The 15,807-nt window shown below is 54.0% G+C and overlaps 1 protein-coding gene across 1 annotated transcript; it reads left to right on the forward strand.

Annotated features, from left to right (window-relative positions):
- Positions 1-10,195: 10,195 nt before the first annotated feature.
- Positions 10,196-12,215, forward strand: HER10_EVM0007093 (uncharacterized protein). Its single transcript, XM_035476659.1, has 3 exons — positions 10,196-11,074; positions 11,136-11,653; positions 11,714-12,215. Exons 1-3 carry the CDS (start codon positions 10,882-10,884, stop codon positions 11,825-11,827), a joined length of 825 nt encoding a protein of 274 aa, XP_035334096.1. The 5' UTR covers positions 10,196-10,881; the 3' UTR covers positions 11,828-12,215.
- The last annotated feature ends 3,592 nt before the right edge of the window (positions 12,216-15,807 follow it).

Here is a 15,807-nt window from a genome sequence, read left to right on the forward strand (position 1 = left end):
TCTGTCGTTCACGGTTATGTTGCGTTGCATGGACCGCAGCAGAAACGAAAGAAACGCTGGCGCTGCCCTTTCACCCCAACCCCGGACAGTGGAGGCCCCACGCAACAAATGCGAGCCGGCCAGTCGCAGCTATTCGTCCCCGCTTGCTGTGGGTCTCGGAACCCTGACGACCGTCAAGACCCCCGGGGCGTCCCCCCTTTCCCCCTTGCCCTCCTGGGCCCCGATCGACTCCGGAGCTTTGAAGCGGACGGGAAAGGACGACTCCTACGGACTACTACTACATACCTTACGGAGTACCTCGACTGCCAATCTGCCAATCTGTCACCTGCCATCTGGTGCCCTGTGCTGTGCTGTGCTGTGCTGTGCTGTGCTTGTGGGTGTTGCCCCCTCCATGTGCCCGCTGTGACCCGCTGTTGCCCCGAACCCAACGGCCTTCCGGAGACAACACCGTACCTGCTGCCAATCCCGGCGACCCTTCTTGCCTCCTCATCTCTCTCCAAGACTTCCACCCAGCTTGCCAGCCCATATCGTATGCGTACCCATGGTCGTATGGATGTTCAACAGCCTGAGCAACCGCGCAACCTAGGAGAACGAGGAGAAATCGCGCAACCTTGGCCCGGTCTGGACTGCCTTGGACTTCTCAGACCTACCCTTGCTCTCCCTCGAATCTGGCAGCCTGATGCTGCCTCTCTCTTTCTCTCCATCCCCATCTCCGTATTCTTAGCCAAGGTAAGGTAGCTCTATCCGTACCTCCCTCTCTTGGCCAAGACCCATCAACATTATACTGTACACAGTAATGCGATGAAAATGGTTACATCCCAGCATGCCACCCCTTCTCCGTACGCATGTGACGATGGTATACTCCGTACACTGACCACAATGAGGCCAAGTCCCGTAAAAGAAGAAAACGGCTAGTACAATCAGCCACACCCGCGACATTTCTGCACCCTGCTGGCAAAGCAATCCTAAATTTCGGGCTTGGCAACCAACCCAGTACGGATACCAGGCTGTCCCTCACCTTGTGTGTGGACATCGTCAGAACCTAAAAAAAAAAAAAAAAACACCCTCTTCAGATTTCCCCCAGAGCTTCAGCCGGCACATTCCTTAGCAGGTAGCCGTCTCGTGAAACACGGCCTGGTACCCAATCGTTCAACCGCCCACCCGTCGTAAACCCCCATGTAGATGAAAGCCTTGTAGCCTGTAGGGTTAGCCTGTAGAGGGGGGACCAGCGCAGCGCCCCCTTTCCTTTCCTGGCCGGGGCCCGCGTAGCAGTGTAATCCTACTGGCCCACCGCTACATCCTACAAGCCCGAGAGTTCGGTGTGGTGGGCTGGGGTTCGTTCGCTGGAGGAGGATGCAATCGTTATGCGCCCATCTGTCTGTCCCCCCCTAGGATGGATGAAGCCAATCTAGATGGCGTAGGGCTGGATATCCAGGAGAAGGCACAACGCGTAGAACACCATGGCCCCTTACGGCTCGAGCTTGGCCACCTTTACGAGCCTTTATCCGCAGTGCCGGGGCTCAATTGATCAATGGGAAAAGAATCGTCAGCAATCGATGTTTACTGACCATCCAAGGTCCATGCTGGAGGGAGAGGCCATATCGTCGTTGAAGTTGAGTGAATTGGAGGCAGGCCACAAGGTAGCTCACAAGTTCCTAGGTAGTCAAAGGCGACGCAAATGGAATAGGACATGCTGCCCGAAGAGGAGAATGTGATGATTACCGAATCGTGGACGCGTTGGATTATCGTCATGACCGGCAGTGCTGCGCCATCATCTCGCGCAACTACCTAGACAATGCGCATGTCTGACGGCATGGCACGGTGCGTTGTGTTTCTCGATTTGGACAGCTCTGCTCTGTTGGGAGCGAAGGTGATGACAACGTCTGCATGGCATCTTTGGCCCGCGCTGCCATGACAGGGTGACGGACCGGCCGCCGTTGGATTGCTGACAAGTGCAGATGGATAGATAAACGGCCTCTAAAGGGAACTACATGGCGCCCGCCTTTTTGGTGGACAAGTGCGTCAAACGGTTTTTGCGGCGTTGTGATGCCCCTGCAAATCCAAGTCAGAAGCTACGTTGTATCGCATCGTACAGATAGAGAAGTGCAGTGCTGACAAGCTCGGCAATAGCATCGTCGAGAAAATAAACCATGGCTGGGGTATCAAGTTGATCCTGCTTCGTCTGGCGGTCCATTGATATTCTCATTGGGCCCGGGGTTGGGGAGGACGGCAGCGACGCATAACAGGCAGCATCTAAGAGCGAGCAGCTAAATGATTAGGTCTTGTTACACTCTGGGACCTTATTTCGGAGATGGATATCGCCAAGTCAACGTGTCATGCAACGGCGGGCCACTCAGAGATCGAGACTGTGGTGGTGATGGTGCTAGACGTTCTCGGTGCGACATAGGAGGGGAGGGGTGGGCACTGGCGCGTAAATAAGTCATTAGAAGTCAGGTCAGGTCAGGTGTGCGCTTGACGATGTCTGAATCCGACGGACTCAACGGCGCGTCCCTGCAATAGCATCAAGCGATGGGAAATGCAGCCCTGTTGGAGCTGTACAGCAATTACAGATACTCCGTAGAGAAAATGCACGTTTTGTTGGGTGCCTATTCGTACCCTCTCCTGTGGAACCCCAAGTCCGAGGTCCCCACCCACTGCGAGCTTTCGACCTTGCGGCTTGCCCAGGCTGCGACGAAGATCCAGGGACAAGGGGTGTTTTGGCGATGGAGCCGGCTGGCCGGCGTAGACAGGGGTTGAGTGGTAGGGTAGGTATTGCGGGCGTCGATGGTTTCCATGGACGGGGTTATGATATAGGTAACCGTACGATACAGGTCCAGAAAAGAGAGAGAGGGACCTGGGGAATTGTTCGGATCATGGACATGGGCATGGGCATGGCATGGCATGACCCAGCGATGTGTTTGAAGGTGCGGTGATGATTCTTGGGAAGGGGGGTCGGGGTCGGGGACGGGGTTAGGACAGAAGGGTTAGATGGGTACGAAGTACGGATACATTCCCAGTTGACTGAGTACGATGGGATGGGTCACTTCGTCCGAAGGAGCGCAGGTGAAGGTTGTATCCGCGCATCCACGGTTGAGGTAGATGGGGGAAGATGTGGAGGATTTGGGGGGAGGCAGGTACTTTGTTGTGTGAGTGCAAGTAAATACGGACGAATAGGAAGGCAGGCATCGTCTTGCTAATCGACTTTGCAAAAATAGACGTCTTACAAAGCACGTGGAAGCCTTCGTCATTTGGCTCCCTCCTGGGAGACTTTGGGGTCCTTGGAGAGGCACGGGAAGGGTAGACCGCACTACCGTAAGGTAGGCGTACGGCGTAGTTCTCAGAAGTACCTCTTCCTACCTACCTACCTTACCACACCTAATTACCCAGTCACCAGTACTACGTAGACAGACACCTACCCCTACAGACTACAAGCAGTGTACAGAGAGCCAGAGCCTAGAGTCACTATCGCTGGTTGGGGGCCGAGAACGAGCGTCCCAAACAAGCAGATGAAGCGCACGTTGCAGTTGCAAGTTCACATGGGGGAAGGGGAGGGCCCTGTCTCGAGATTGATAATTCATAGTTACACACACTACACCAGCCCGGCTGTCGGCCGACCCAAACCACCTTGCGCCCTTTCCAGCGTCCAGGATTCCTTGACACCTTGTCCATTTTGGCCTCCTGTATCGACTATTCGTGACTGGTCCCGCTCTGAAGGATTCGCGATGTTGAGGATCCAGACCGAAGGGGTAGGATTCAGGACGACCAAGGTGATGGTGATGATGATGATGATGATCAAAAAAATCGTACGAATTACCGGAATTCGCCAACGATAGCCGGAGCAAGACGTGGCCCCAATCTCACCGGTTCCTTTCACGACACATCACTCTATCTTATTCCCGTCTGCACGGAGCAATCTGTGTCTCGACCGCTTTCTTGGATCCAAGTATCCTTGCAATGAACGATGTTGAAGTTCGGATGCTCGATATATCTTCAGCTCGCCAATGTCACACACACACACCTATCTACAGGCAGGGATCCATGGAAACTCCGGACGTGGTCCATCCAGGTCTCCCGTGGCGATTTGATAATGCCATATCCGAATTTGCTGTTTGGGGTAGCAAGATATCAACGAATCGTGCCAAGTACGCGCATTCAGTGTTCCGTGATACGAGTCACCTTTTGTCCACAGATGTCAAATACCTAGACCAACCGCGAGAACCTAAGCCAACGGGAAGACGTTGACACGGGTAAGGATTCAGGAAAGACGTGACGCTGTGCCGTGTGTGCCTTGCGGGCGGGACACCGCCAAAACGGCGCTGGCGCACCTCGCCCTGTGGCTTGGTAGCCGGAATAGCCTCTTCCCGTCTCTAGGCTGGAAAGACTTGGGGTTGGGTGGTGGGCTGTCCCCTTGGGCCTTGGGGTGTACCGTGTCTCCCGTCCTTGAATCCTTTTTACCTCTTTGGTGATGACGTCTCGGCAGGGGAGAGAGAGAGAGCACCCTTGGTCTTAGACCACAGTATGGGGTTGAAGGTTCCCTGGTCTCTGGAGTCGGGTCCGGGACTGGGGCTGGGTAGGACTCTTTTTCCAGTCAACTCACATGGGAAGATCGAATGGAAGAAAATCCCACCTCATGGATTCCCCACCCTGCCTGCGCCTCTTCGCGGGCGCAAGATGAAAAATACCACAGCACAGCACCGCGTAGCGAAGGAAAAAGACCAACGACAGGCTCTCACTGGCTGCTCCGTTCGTTAATGACCAAGCTCGGCCACGAGACTCCCCCACTCGCCTCTAGGCAATCGAATTCTCGTGATGCTGGTTGGGCCGCACGCTTCAGTGTTTAATATAGCCAAGGCAAGGTTAGGGGTAGAGTGGTCCAGCTACCTTAGTGTATCCCAAGTCTGAGTCCCCCTCCCTTTAGGTTGGACACACCCGGCCAGTACTCCGTAGACCCAGCATCTGGCATTGAGCACCTGCCACCTAGCAGTAGCACCGCAACCGCAGTCCTTGGTCCATGGAACCTCAAGATTGAGAAGAGCAGAAAAAAGAAAAAGAGATCAGAAAAGTTTAGTGCACTGACCCGTGTTTGAGAAACACTCACCTCCCGTCTCCACGGAGTACCTAGATACTTACACAGGCTCACACCTAAGGTACTCCGTAGGGTCTGCAAAGCTTGGCCTGCGGAAAGAGGCTAAAAACCAGGGGCTTTGGAGCTTCGGGATTGGTCCGTCTTACGAAGCTACATCTTGGGACTAGCGTCGCTCCGCTCCATCCCGGGACCGGCCCACTTTTGTCCCGTCCTTATTGCCGGCTGGCCACGGATGCTTCAATCAACTTTTACAGGCAATGGCCCTGTCTGCGAACACCTAGCTCCCGCTCCGGCTCAACATTACAGGCGCGAGATTGCGGGATTGACTGTGATCAATTCGGGAACCCTTTCGAGATTCGCCAAGGGTTTCCCGATACCGTGCTGTGTCCGGCCCCATCGCAAGCGGGGTCTTCGCATCCTACACGTCCACGACGAACGAACCTGCGAATATATGTGCTGGTGTATGGATAAACGAACAAACTGGGAGTCCAGACGAAAGCTGTATCCGTAGATGGAGTCACTTTGAAAGAGTTTCCTCGTACGAACGTCGTGCCATGGGTTGATCCATGCTTCTACTGTCCAAGACTCCCAATCCCACCGGCTCTGCCTTGACCATCCGCAGCTAGATTTGGGACTTGATCTTTTGGGTTCGAAGCCAAGGTGGATGCCATCATCCTCATCTCCCCTCTTTCCGATATCGTCAGTACTAAAGACGTCGTCAATTTGTTGTCCACGGAAACGGTGCTAGCCTGAAGAAATAGCCACTGCACCGTCCGACCTTTTGACAGCATCTTCCCGGGCACATTGCTTGCCCACGGACCTGGTCACGACCTCATTCGGATTACCAACCAGCCGTGCCAGCCAACTAGCCCGCGCCTCTCGGGACGTATTATGTCAATGGGACCAGCAGACAGCATTGCTCGACCGTCAACGTCCATACGGATCTGCGCTCGCCCTTTTCGCGCCTCCACTAGGACGGTACACCTGTGAGGCGCAGGGTCGTTGCCGATGATCCTTCGAACCCAGCAAATGCCGCCAGTGTCAACTCTATTGCATGGCACGCCTCTGGATAGCCATCTCCCGTTCGGGACTCATTCTGCGCGAGTGCGCGCGCCCGCGCAAGAGAAGCCAATCTAACCACACTTCAACTACACGAGCAACAGAGCTCGTCCGTTGTTTGGGTCGGAGACTATTTCTTAACCCCCAAGAGAAGATTTCGGTCGTTGTCCGGGGAGGGGGGTGGGGGGTAATTGACGTGGAGCATCTAGATCTGCCAAGGACACCTTGAACTGACAAGGGGTGCCTCCGTAGCAGAATAGGTATTGAGAGCTCGCCACGGAGCCGTGGCCTTTCATCCACGGCAGCGGCATGTTCTTTTGCTAGTGAACGATGACCAGCCACTGGCCAAGGTAGGACGAAACACTCGTCACTGGGCCGGGGAAATGCCATTGTGAGCTCTTGTCAAACATTGGTCTGTCTAGGCGGAGTTTAAGGTGTCAGGGCGCGGAGACTTACCAGATGGTTTACTGTGTCTCTAGTGGCATTGATGGTTCCAATGATGAAGGCCAAGTAAGGTATGAGGCATAGCCGCATAGGTACAGAATCCTACCCGATTCCATCTCGGGAGGGACGTTATGGCGCGGCAGAGAGAAGCCGCCACAAAACTCAATGCGTGGGTGTGTGTGAGTGTTTTGGTGGTTTAAGACGACGCATCTTAGCCCTATGTGAGGAACTTTGGGAGAAGCTAGGCCTTGTGTGCGGGCTGAGCTAGGTAGCTTGGGGAGCAGTGGTTTTGAAACCTCCCCCAAAATCCCCAAGTCGCTACAGATTACCTTAGCTACTGCGCTACGTACCTTACTTTCACCTTGAGGTGTACCTTGCTGCGTATGGATTCAGGGCGACGGCGACCTGGAATGGGCCCAAAGGCCACAACTCACCACCAAGTGGGCGGTGGTGACTGGTGGAGGGATCGGCCGCCCTACAGAACGCCAGGCGAAAGCTTGGATCTGAACGGCGGCCCCCAAATGGGGTAGCAGTTCCCGCGTCGGGGTAAGGGCGATTCTGCCGCAACAGCGCACACCAATGACCTTAGCTAACAAGCACGACAAGGTACTCTGTATCCGTAGACTGAGGTGATTCCAGGAGCCAGGGCGGCGTTGCCTTTCCGTTGCTTGACATGGCATGACTAGGTACGAATAGGCGGATGTTGGCGACGAACGGCGCGGACTGAATTGTGCATTCTGCCGTTTACCATTTCCCAAACACCCCGAGGGCCCCAAGGACCCCAAGGTGCTTCTGCGCTGGCAGATCCTTCAACGAGAGAGACGCCGAGCAAAGGATGAGCGCGAGGGGGAGGCGGCGAGAGAAACGGGATCTCTCTGTGCGTGCGTGCGTGCGTGCAGCCCTACGGGACGGACATAAGGTACGGAGTAAGGTGTTTATTGTCGCTCTGTATCCGTGTCCGTAGCACGTACGGAGGGGATAGAGCCTGTCTGCGCCAATATCCGTACGAACTCCCTGCCCTGTCCTTTCTTGTGTAACACAAGAAGTTGGCAGGGGATGCGATCCTTGGTACCAGTACGGTAGGTACGGGTGTACGTACCTCGTGGGTGGGGCACTGCGAGCCCTCGGTGGTAGGTAGGTTTCCTCGAGGGCTGGCTACCTAACCTAGAAATCTAGGACTATTGTCGAAGCAGTGAAGCAGAGCAAGGCGTCCACGAGGTTATTCCTAACTTCCTGCATATGAGATATATCGAGAGCAACTTACAAAGCAAGACAGCTGGCTCAAAGGAGCAAAACCTTGACGCTATGTCATCCAATGTGAACCGAGCGACCTGCTCATTCGATTTGTTGCCGACCCGACTGACGCGGGAAGTCCGACAGTTGTCACCTGGTCCATCATCATCCATGAACATGAGGCCTGGCCAGCCTGGACCTTCGAGATGAAGGATGGATTGATTGATGCACAATGAACACCAAAATAAGATGGGTAAACCAGACTGCCCTTGACTTGACGCGCTTGATTCGCGATGGCATCTCGAGGTAGTATTTCGCAGGTATTGATAGAAGGAGACGAATGCAAGTGGGCAAAATTAGCCCAGGCTAGTAACCGTAGAGCCAATGAGAATGCTTCTGCTGTGCCGCGTGCTGCCACCAACCAAGGTATTAGCCCTCCGAGTCGACTTAGTCCTACGGACGATGCTGAATTACCTGTCTACTATTACTATTGAGCATCTCGATATATCATGGTGGTGCTGTCGGGTTCTAACAATACCCAAATGCCTCTCCCAAGATTGGTAGACAAAATTGGTTTCCCGTCGGGAACTTCTAATTCTGAACTTGGTGGAGTACATCCGGGCATGTTTCCAAGGATGCCATATGATGAGGAGTGGCTAGGCTCCAGCGATTGTCTAGGTCCCCTCGTCGAAATGAAGATGATGTCGTAGGGATTGATGGACACCAAACCCTTTTGCGTTTGTCGTACAAGTGATGCAGTCATTGGTATCTGAGGTGGACGATTTGGATTATCTACCTAGCGAGATGCCTTAGGTAAGTTAGCTACCTAGGTAAGGTCGGATGATTCGAGGCATTCGTAAGGGAAGGAAGGTATCTGTGAAGTAAGAGTCCCCGGGGCTTGGTGGTGCCGTCGGGTTGGCGCTGCCGCTGCCGCTGCCGCTGCCGCAGTTTAAACCCCGAGGAGCAGCGCCTTCCTTGGAGGTCCAGCCACCTACCTGACAAAGGTGAGTGCCCCTGCCCCTGCGTTGAGTATTCCGTTGTAAGGAGTACGGATATACAGTAGTCTGGATGGAGTCGTGAGGAAGTTGCGGTTGATGGGCGTTGCTTTCCTCCCCCGGTCGTAGGACTCTCCACCCCCTGGGCCTTCGTAGGTCTGTACCTAGGTTTGTAGGTAAGGTAGGTAAGGTAGGTAAGGTCCCTAAGGTATCCGTACCCAGGTAGAGTGTCCGTAGGTACTCCGTACCGGGCCACCAGCGCCAGGGCCTGTGCCACCCTTCCCTTGTCCCCAATGAGCAATGGTACGTACTCCAAAAAGAAAATACCTACCTTACTGTAGGTAGGTAGGTAGGTACCTACTCTTTGGTGTGAGTCTGTGTCTCCCATCGACGTGGAGACTCAAAACTTATCGCGAACCCTTGAACGACAGCCGCGGTGCACTCACAGCTTCTCTCGACCCGGTCGGGTGGAGCCATCGAAGAAAGTGCGAGATGGAGATGCAAGGTACGTACCTCCACCGCCGTCTCTGTTCAACTTACCTTACGGATACTCTTCCACTCTTCCATGTCTTTGAGAATGAGAATGACTGAAAATGACACTCAAACACAACACCACTGTCGGACCCGACCCCTGCAACACAGCAACAAACCACTCCATCCATTACCGAGTATTGCCATCTTCATCTCCTCTTTTCACCCTCTCTCTCTCTCTGTCTCGTTCATGCTTTCCCCCCCGCCCAGCCTGGACACTTTCCGAGTTCAACGTTGTCCTCCACCGGCCTAGATGCAGTGCAGCGCAGCATCCATCCAGTGTGTGTGTGTGCTGCCGCCTTTCATCACCCACCGGACTGCAGCCTGGCCGTCAATCTGTGTGTGTTTGGCCTCTTCCAGCTCCGTCAAATCTCCTTGCTGCGGCCCAGCCCAGCTGATCCCTTACCGGTGCGCCCATCTTTCCTGTGCTGGTGTGCTGGTGCCAGCCTACAGCCTACCGCATACACTCACCTCTCTCCCAAGCCGTCCCGTCGTAAAGAGCTCCCGTTGAAACTGAGGCGCCCAGTATCTGTAAACGGAGAGGGGAACGAGGCGTTGCTCTTGGCTTGCTCCGTTTAAACCAAAAGGTCATCAGGCACCTTCTTTACCACCCACTTGTCTCTGGTGTCTACGGACTGCAGCCGTTCTCTCTCTCTCTCTTTCACACACACACACACACACACACACACGCACTCTCTCTCTCTATCTCTGCCCTACGGTTCCTTCACCCCCCCCCCCCTTCACTTTACTATCAACACTCCCTTATTCTCAACTCTCTCTCTCTCTCTCTCTCTCTTTTGCCTCTCTGTCTCTGTGTCTAGGTCTGTTTCTTCCTCGCTCTCTTGCCCCTCCCCCCCTCCTTATTCCTTCCCATGCGCCCCCATCTCCATCCCTACAAGTAGGCATCGTGGTAGGTATCCTACCTTACCTGAGATGGGTAATTCGTAGGCTTTCATCACCCGTACTCGCTCATTCGCCTTTCCTCACTTCACCCACACCACATCACACCCCCCTTCCACACAGCCGCACGCCCTCCCCCCTGCCTCCCCTCCCATCCCCTCCTCGTCTTCTGGCGTAAGGCACGGTACCTGTACGAATACCCTTCATCTGCTTGCACGTCTGTCTTGCTGCGATACCTTGTACTAGTGTAGGGTCGCCAGGCTATGTGGAACCTATCTACATAGTTACAACTCCACGCCCTGCGAGGCACCCCTGCTTGTACTTGGCCGTCCTTCGCACTCACGCCGCCAGCCCTGTCGTTGCTGCCGCTGCCAGCCATGTCATTGCTCCCGGCTTGCTGGGCGGTTCGGGCTGAGCTCCTATGAAGCCTTTGGGCTACTTTTTATTTAATAGCTTGCTCTCCCCTTCCTCTGCCACATCTCGCCTCATCATCCAGACTTCCAACAATCTAGACTTGATATAAGTTGCGAATTGTCAACTATCACCAAGCTTCCTCTTCTACATCTTGAACCAATATCCCCCCCCGCCATCCTCTTACACCAAGAAGCACGACAACACAACAGTCCGCTCACAATGTCAATGTTCACCATGTCTCAACATCACCAATATGCCTACCCGGCAACAGCTCCCGCTCCCAGAGCATACTCTGGACACGGAACCAGCAGCGCCTTCAGCAGCTCTGCCAACCCTGATGAAGACTGGACCAAGATCTCCGACCTCGCTGAGCGCAGGAGGATCCAGAACCGCATTGCCCAGCGCAACTACCGTACGTCAAAGCCGTAGTCTCCCAACGATACAAGCACGCAAAAACTAACACCGACTTACAGGCAAGAAGCTCAAGAGACGCCTTGAGGACCTCGAGAGACGCGCTGGCCAGGAAGGCACATCCCCCACCGAGAAGCCCGCGGCAACCAAGAGCACCAAAACCAAAGCCGCGGGCAAGACACAAAAGACGCCCCCGCCAACGAAGACCATGAACCAGGGCCAATTCACTCCTCCTATGAACAACGACGACGAGGTCTTCTTCGCACAACAGCACTACGAGGATGACCGCGGGAGATCCATCACTCCTCCGTTCCTCGCATACTCAACCTACCCTCCGGCTGAAGAGATGATCATGGCTCCCGCATACACCACACAACCGTACCCCATGTCTGCCGCCGAGTATCCCACATATCTCGCCGCAACGGTACCGGTCACACTGCCGCCCATGAACCACTTCCAAGACGCCATCAAGCGCGAATCGTACCACAGCGACGACGGTCTTTCTCCCTACATGAACTACGCGTACATGCCCAGCATGGACATGAACGCGCAAAGCTCCTACGACCCCACGAACCCTCATGTGAGTTATATGCGACAACCGCCTTCCCGCGATACATGATGCTGATGGGTTGATGAGCAGACTCCTCCGCTCTCACACTCGTTTGACCACTCGGCCAACTGTTCCGACGCCGGCTACGAGTATCCCACAACACCACTCTCCATGCCAGGATCTCCTGGCATGATCCAGCAATAGAGAGCGCAGCGCGAAAGGAGGAGGAAAAACGAACATGCAACATCCCTGTCTATCGGAGCGTAGCATTTCTGGCGACTACAATTTGGGTTTCCATCACCGCTTGGTTCTTTTTCGTCCACGATCCCCCCTTTATTTTTTTCTTTTGCACATGTTCAGCGTGGCTTTGGCCAGGAGTTCGGGGGCGTACGGATCGCATGTATTGGTCGAAGCGCTCGACCTCACGGAGATATGACTGGGAATAGGCGACGGCGTTTCACTTTGGGCAGACTGATCACATCGAGGATCGTCTTGTTACGAGGTTTGATACGGCAGTCCAAAATTCAAAAGACGAGATTGTCCCAAACATTCTTTGTACTACTATAGAGAGCAACCTCAAAAAAGTAACACGATATTAATCACATGTGTGCATCATCCGCCTTGACTCTTGTGAGATGTTCGTGCTGGGAAAGGTGTCCGATGACGAGATGGACGTTGGTATGTGTGCCGAAAGGGCGGCAGCAACAGGATGTGACAGCCTGGTAACGAGGAACGACGAATTCTAGCCCGCCGTAGACGACTATACGTATCGTAGGATTATACGAAGCGTGCAGGGAAGGCGGAGTTAAACATCAGTCTGGCCGAGGCGGGTGCGGAGAAAATAGCTTAAAGTTTCTTAACTCCTAGTATCCGTATGGACTCGGGACAAAGCTCGAGACTCGAGATACAAACTACAAGTCTTGGCCAAGGTCAAGGCAGCTGACAAAGCACTTTGAGGAACAGACCTTCTGGGGGTGAGAATGAGGGTGGTGCTGGGTTATTCGTAGCATATGTAGAGACTAAGACACGTCCATGGGGCAAGAGGCAGACAGGAACTTAGACACCATGCTTCAGGAGGTATACTGAACTATGGGAGGAATTGTTTCCATGATACCTCACATCTGGAGAAGACGGTGATTGTCGATAAATTGAATGACCGGGATTCCAGCAATCCTGAGCAATGCAGTACACTAGAGATGAACGATGTCGCGGTACCACCCACGAATGAGCCTCTGCCGCAAGCGAGTGCTCGACAGGGATCAGAGACCAAGACAACTGGAGAGGGCGGAATGGGGGGAACGAGGGGCGGAAAGCATATACGCGAGAATACCTATCGTTCTCCATTTTCTTCAACATAACGCGCAACATAACGCACAACAAGGCTCCCCAAAGGTACCTGAAACAAGATTACGAAGACATCAGGGAGATTTCCGCGCAAACAATGTAGGAACCAGTGCAGCCTGACAGAATACCTATGTGATTTCGCGGAGTAAAAGGAAACCTGTGCCTTGAACAAGTTCCCGACGGGCGGATGTTCGCCCGTAGCCCGGTCGAATCTTGTGAATCGTCGTCATATGCCCTTACGTGTCTTGGGGCCGGACGCCGTGGCGGCGGAACGGCTTTGGTAGTCGTGGAGTTCAGCCAAAAGTCCCAAAAGATAGCACTTTCGAAGGATTGTCTGTAGATAACTCACGCAGGGTACTCCGTACATTGGGTCGGAATAGGAGGAAGAGGAGGGTAGAAGGGCGCTTTCAGAAGCATGCCTTACACGGCAAAGTCCGAACAGCCTGCCGCCCCCTTTCCCTTGCCCCCTTTTATGAGGAGCATGAGAGGAGAGTTCTTACACATGACAAATGGAGCGGGAATATGGCGTGTCAAGAGCATGAGATGGGTGTCTGGACGGATATCACGAAGACGATACGGATAACTCGTACGCAGCGGCAGGGCAGAGCCGGGCGTCGAGAAGGTCTCAATACATCATGTCAAAAGGGAACTTTGGCTGCTGTTGCAGGGCATTCGCAAGGTGTGGCATGGCATGGGATCAACACCTTCATGGGTTGATGATGGATGGGCGGACGGTCCGGGGATGGCATTCGGATGGCTCAAGGGAAGTACGGGATTTGAACCGCTTCGCTTGTCACCCTTTCCTACTGCTGCGAGCTGCGTCTATTGCTCGATTGGGGAAGCATGGCCATTGTCGTACAAGGAGAGAGAGAGAGGCCGACCCACCCCAGGGTTATCACTCGGGCTCTGGGCCAAGGTGACACAAGGAGGATTCGAGTCGGCTGTCAAGCTGCGTACTGCTCTTGTCACCCCCCAGCAAGCGCAAGAAAAGGACCAAGCATTGGGAGGGGAGGGGAGGGGAGAGAGAAGCAAGACCGATTGATAGCGCGTGCAAGAGTTGCCGGCGACCGCATGATGTGTCACCAACGACTTTTTCCCTTACCGGTTTGCCAAGAGGGGCTGCCGCGAGTTCGGTTTGGTGACACAGCATTCGAAGGTAGACGCAGAAGGGGAACTGACTTGCACGTATTGGAAGCGTTTTGCCGCGAAACCCTGGAACGTCGGTCGAAGAGGAGGAGTAGGGGGTGTGGGGTGTAATTGGGGGAGCCCAAACGGTCGGTCGGTTCAGTCAGTCCGGGGTAAAGGTTGTTGATGAGGCCATGCTCCCCTTGGTCTTGATTGATTCCAAGAGATTGGGGGACTTATGGGAGGCGTTTCTAAACTTTACTACGGCCAGTCTCCAAAAGCTTAGTAACTTTTGGGCTAGTTTCTGCTACCAGTCTTGTATCCGAACGTCCACGGATGTTGTTCAACTGGGGGAAGTCGCCGGAAAGTCGCCGAGGGCGGCAGAACGCCATCTTTTTGAGGGAGGAGGAAGACAGCCGAGTGGGAGGGGAGTGCGGGAAAAGGAGACAGAGAGGCTTGAGGGTGGCCGTGAAAGAGACGGGAGGGAGAGATCCCGGGGGGCGTGTGCCGTGTGCGAGTATGTCTTCCGGAGTTAAGCCCCGACTGCTTTCTGCCAACCCGTGCCATCACTGCCATGTCATGTCGTGCAATAGTAGAGCCTCCTCTTCTTAGTAAGGATTCCATCCGAAGTGCGAGCATCTCAGGGTAGGGAAGTTAATCTGTAGGCCGAGATGGAGCGGGAACAATTCACTTTTCACCGGACAGCAATTCATGGTACTCGGGTTAGCCTTGAAGTCGCGAGATGTTCTTCTGAGTTGTACAATCCATCAGGATGATAGCAGTTGTTCCTGTAATAATGCTACCTATGTGTCTAAGGTACGCAGTGCCGGCAAATGTGCATAGTAATGCCGCTAGTGGTCTCATTCCGCGTGTCCTTAAATAGAGTCGCGACCTTTGGAGGAACAAAACACTTTCCCACCATCTCATCTTATGTCTCTGCCCTCTCTCTTTTCGAACCAAAAACAGGTAGCGCTGTTACTAGTAATTGTGAACCGTGACGCTGCGCACGGCCTAGGCTGGTACGGCAGGTTGGATATGTCGGCGAGATTTTGCAAGGTGCCGAAGTTACGGAGTAAACTCTTGTAATTCGTCGGTACGATGATGGCTGCCGAAATATCTGTCATTCAGATTGAACGTTTCCCGGTATTTACCTTAGGCTCCGGTGTTCCCAGAGGATCATCCGACAAATGGAAGAACGGTGGGATCTGTAGGCTTTTCTTCTGTACTCCGTAGGTGGAAACGGAATCGGGACCGGGGCCGGAATAAGATCGGACGGAGTTAGGGGCCGTTCAACAGCAGAAGGCACTACTCAAGATTTCTTCCATCAATACAATGCTCATCCATATTCAACCACGTCGGCGCAGCCAAGTCCCAAGTCTTGGATCAAGGTTCCTCGAAAAGAGTAGGCAAATACTCAGAGTGTGTTTGTTGTATACTTGATGAACTATTAGCTAGTGGATAAATCATGCGTCTGAATAGGCACGTTCTGGACCTCCAGTTTACTCCAATATTCAACCCAATCTTGTCCCTTTACTTCGTCTCAAAACTCATCGGGGAGATCTAGAACCGTCATCATCCCGTCTCAGTCGGCTTCAGCCATGAACCATATCAGGCCGTCAAAAGGCCTTGCCCGCCTCCCCGTCTTACTAAGTCACGAGTCCTCAGAACCGCCATCTTCCTAGTTACACACTCGGGGCCGATCCGGCAGAAGACGG

This window comes from Colletotrichum scovillei, assembly GCF_011075155.1.
Source record: "Colletotrichum scovillei strain TJNH1 chromosome Unknown Contig00005, whole genome shotgun sequence".
Taxonomy (NCBI): domain Eukaryota; kingdom Fungi; phylum Ascomycota; class Sordariomycetes; order Glomerellales; family Glomerellaceae; genus Colletotrichum; species Colletotrichum scovillei.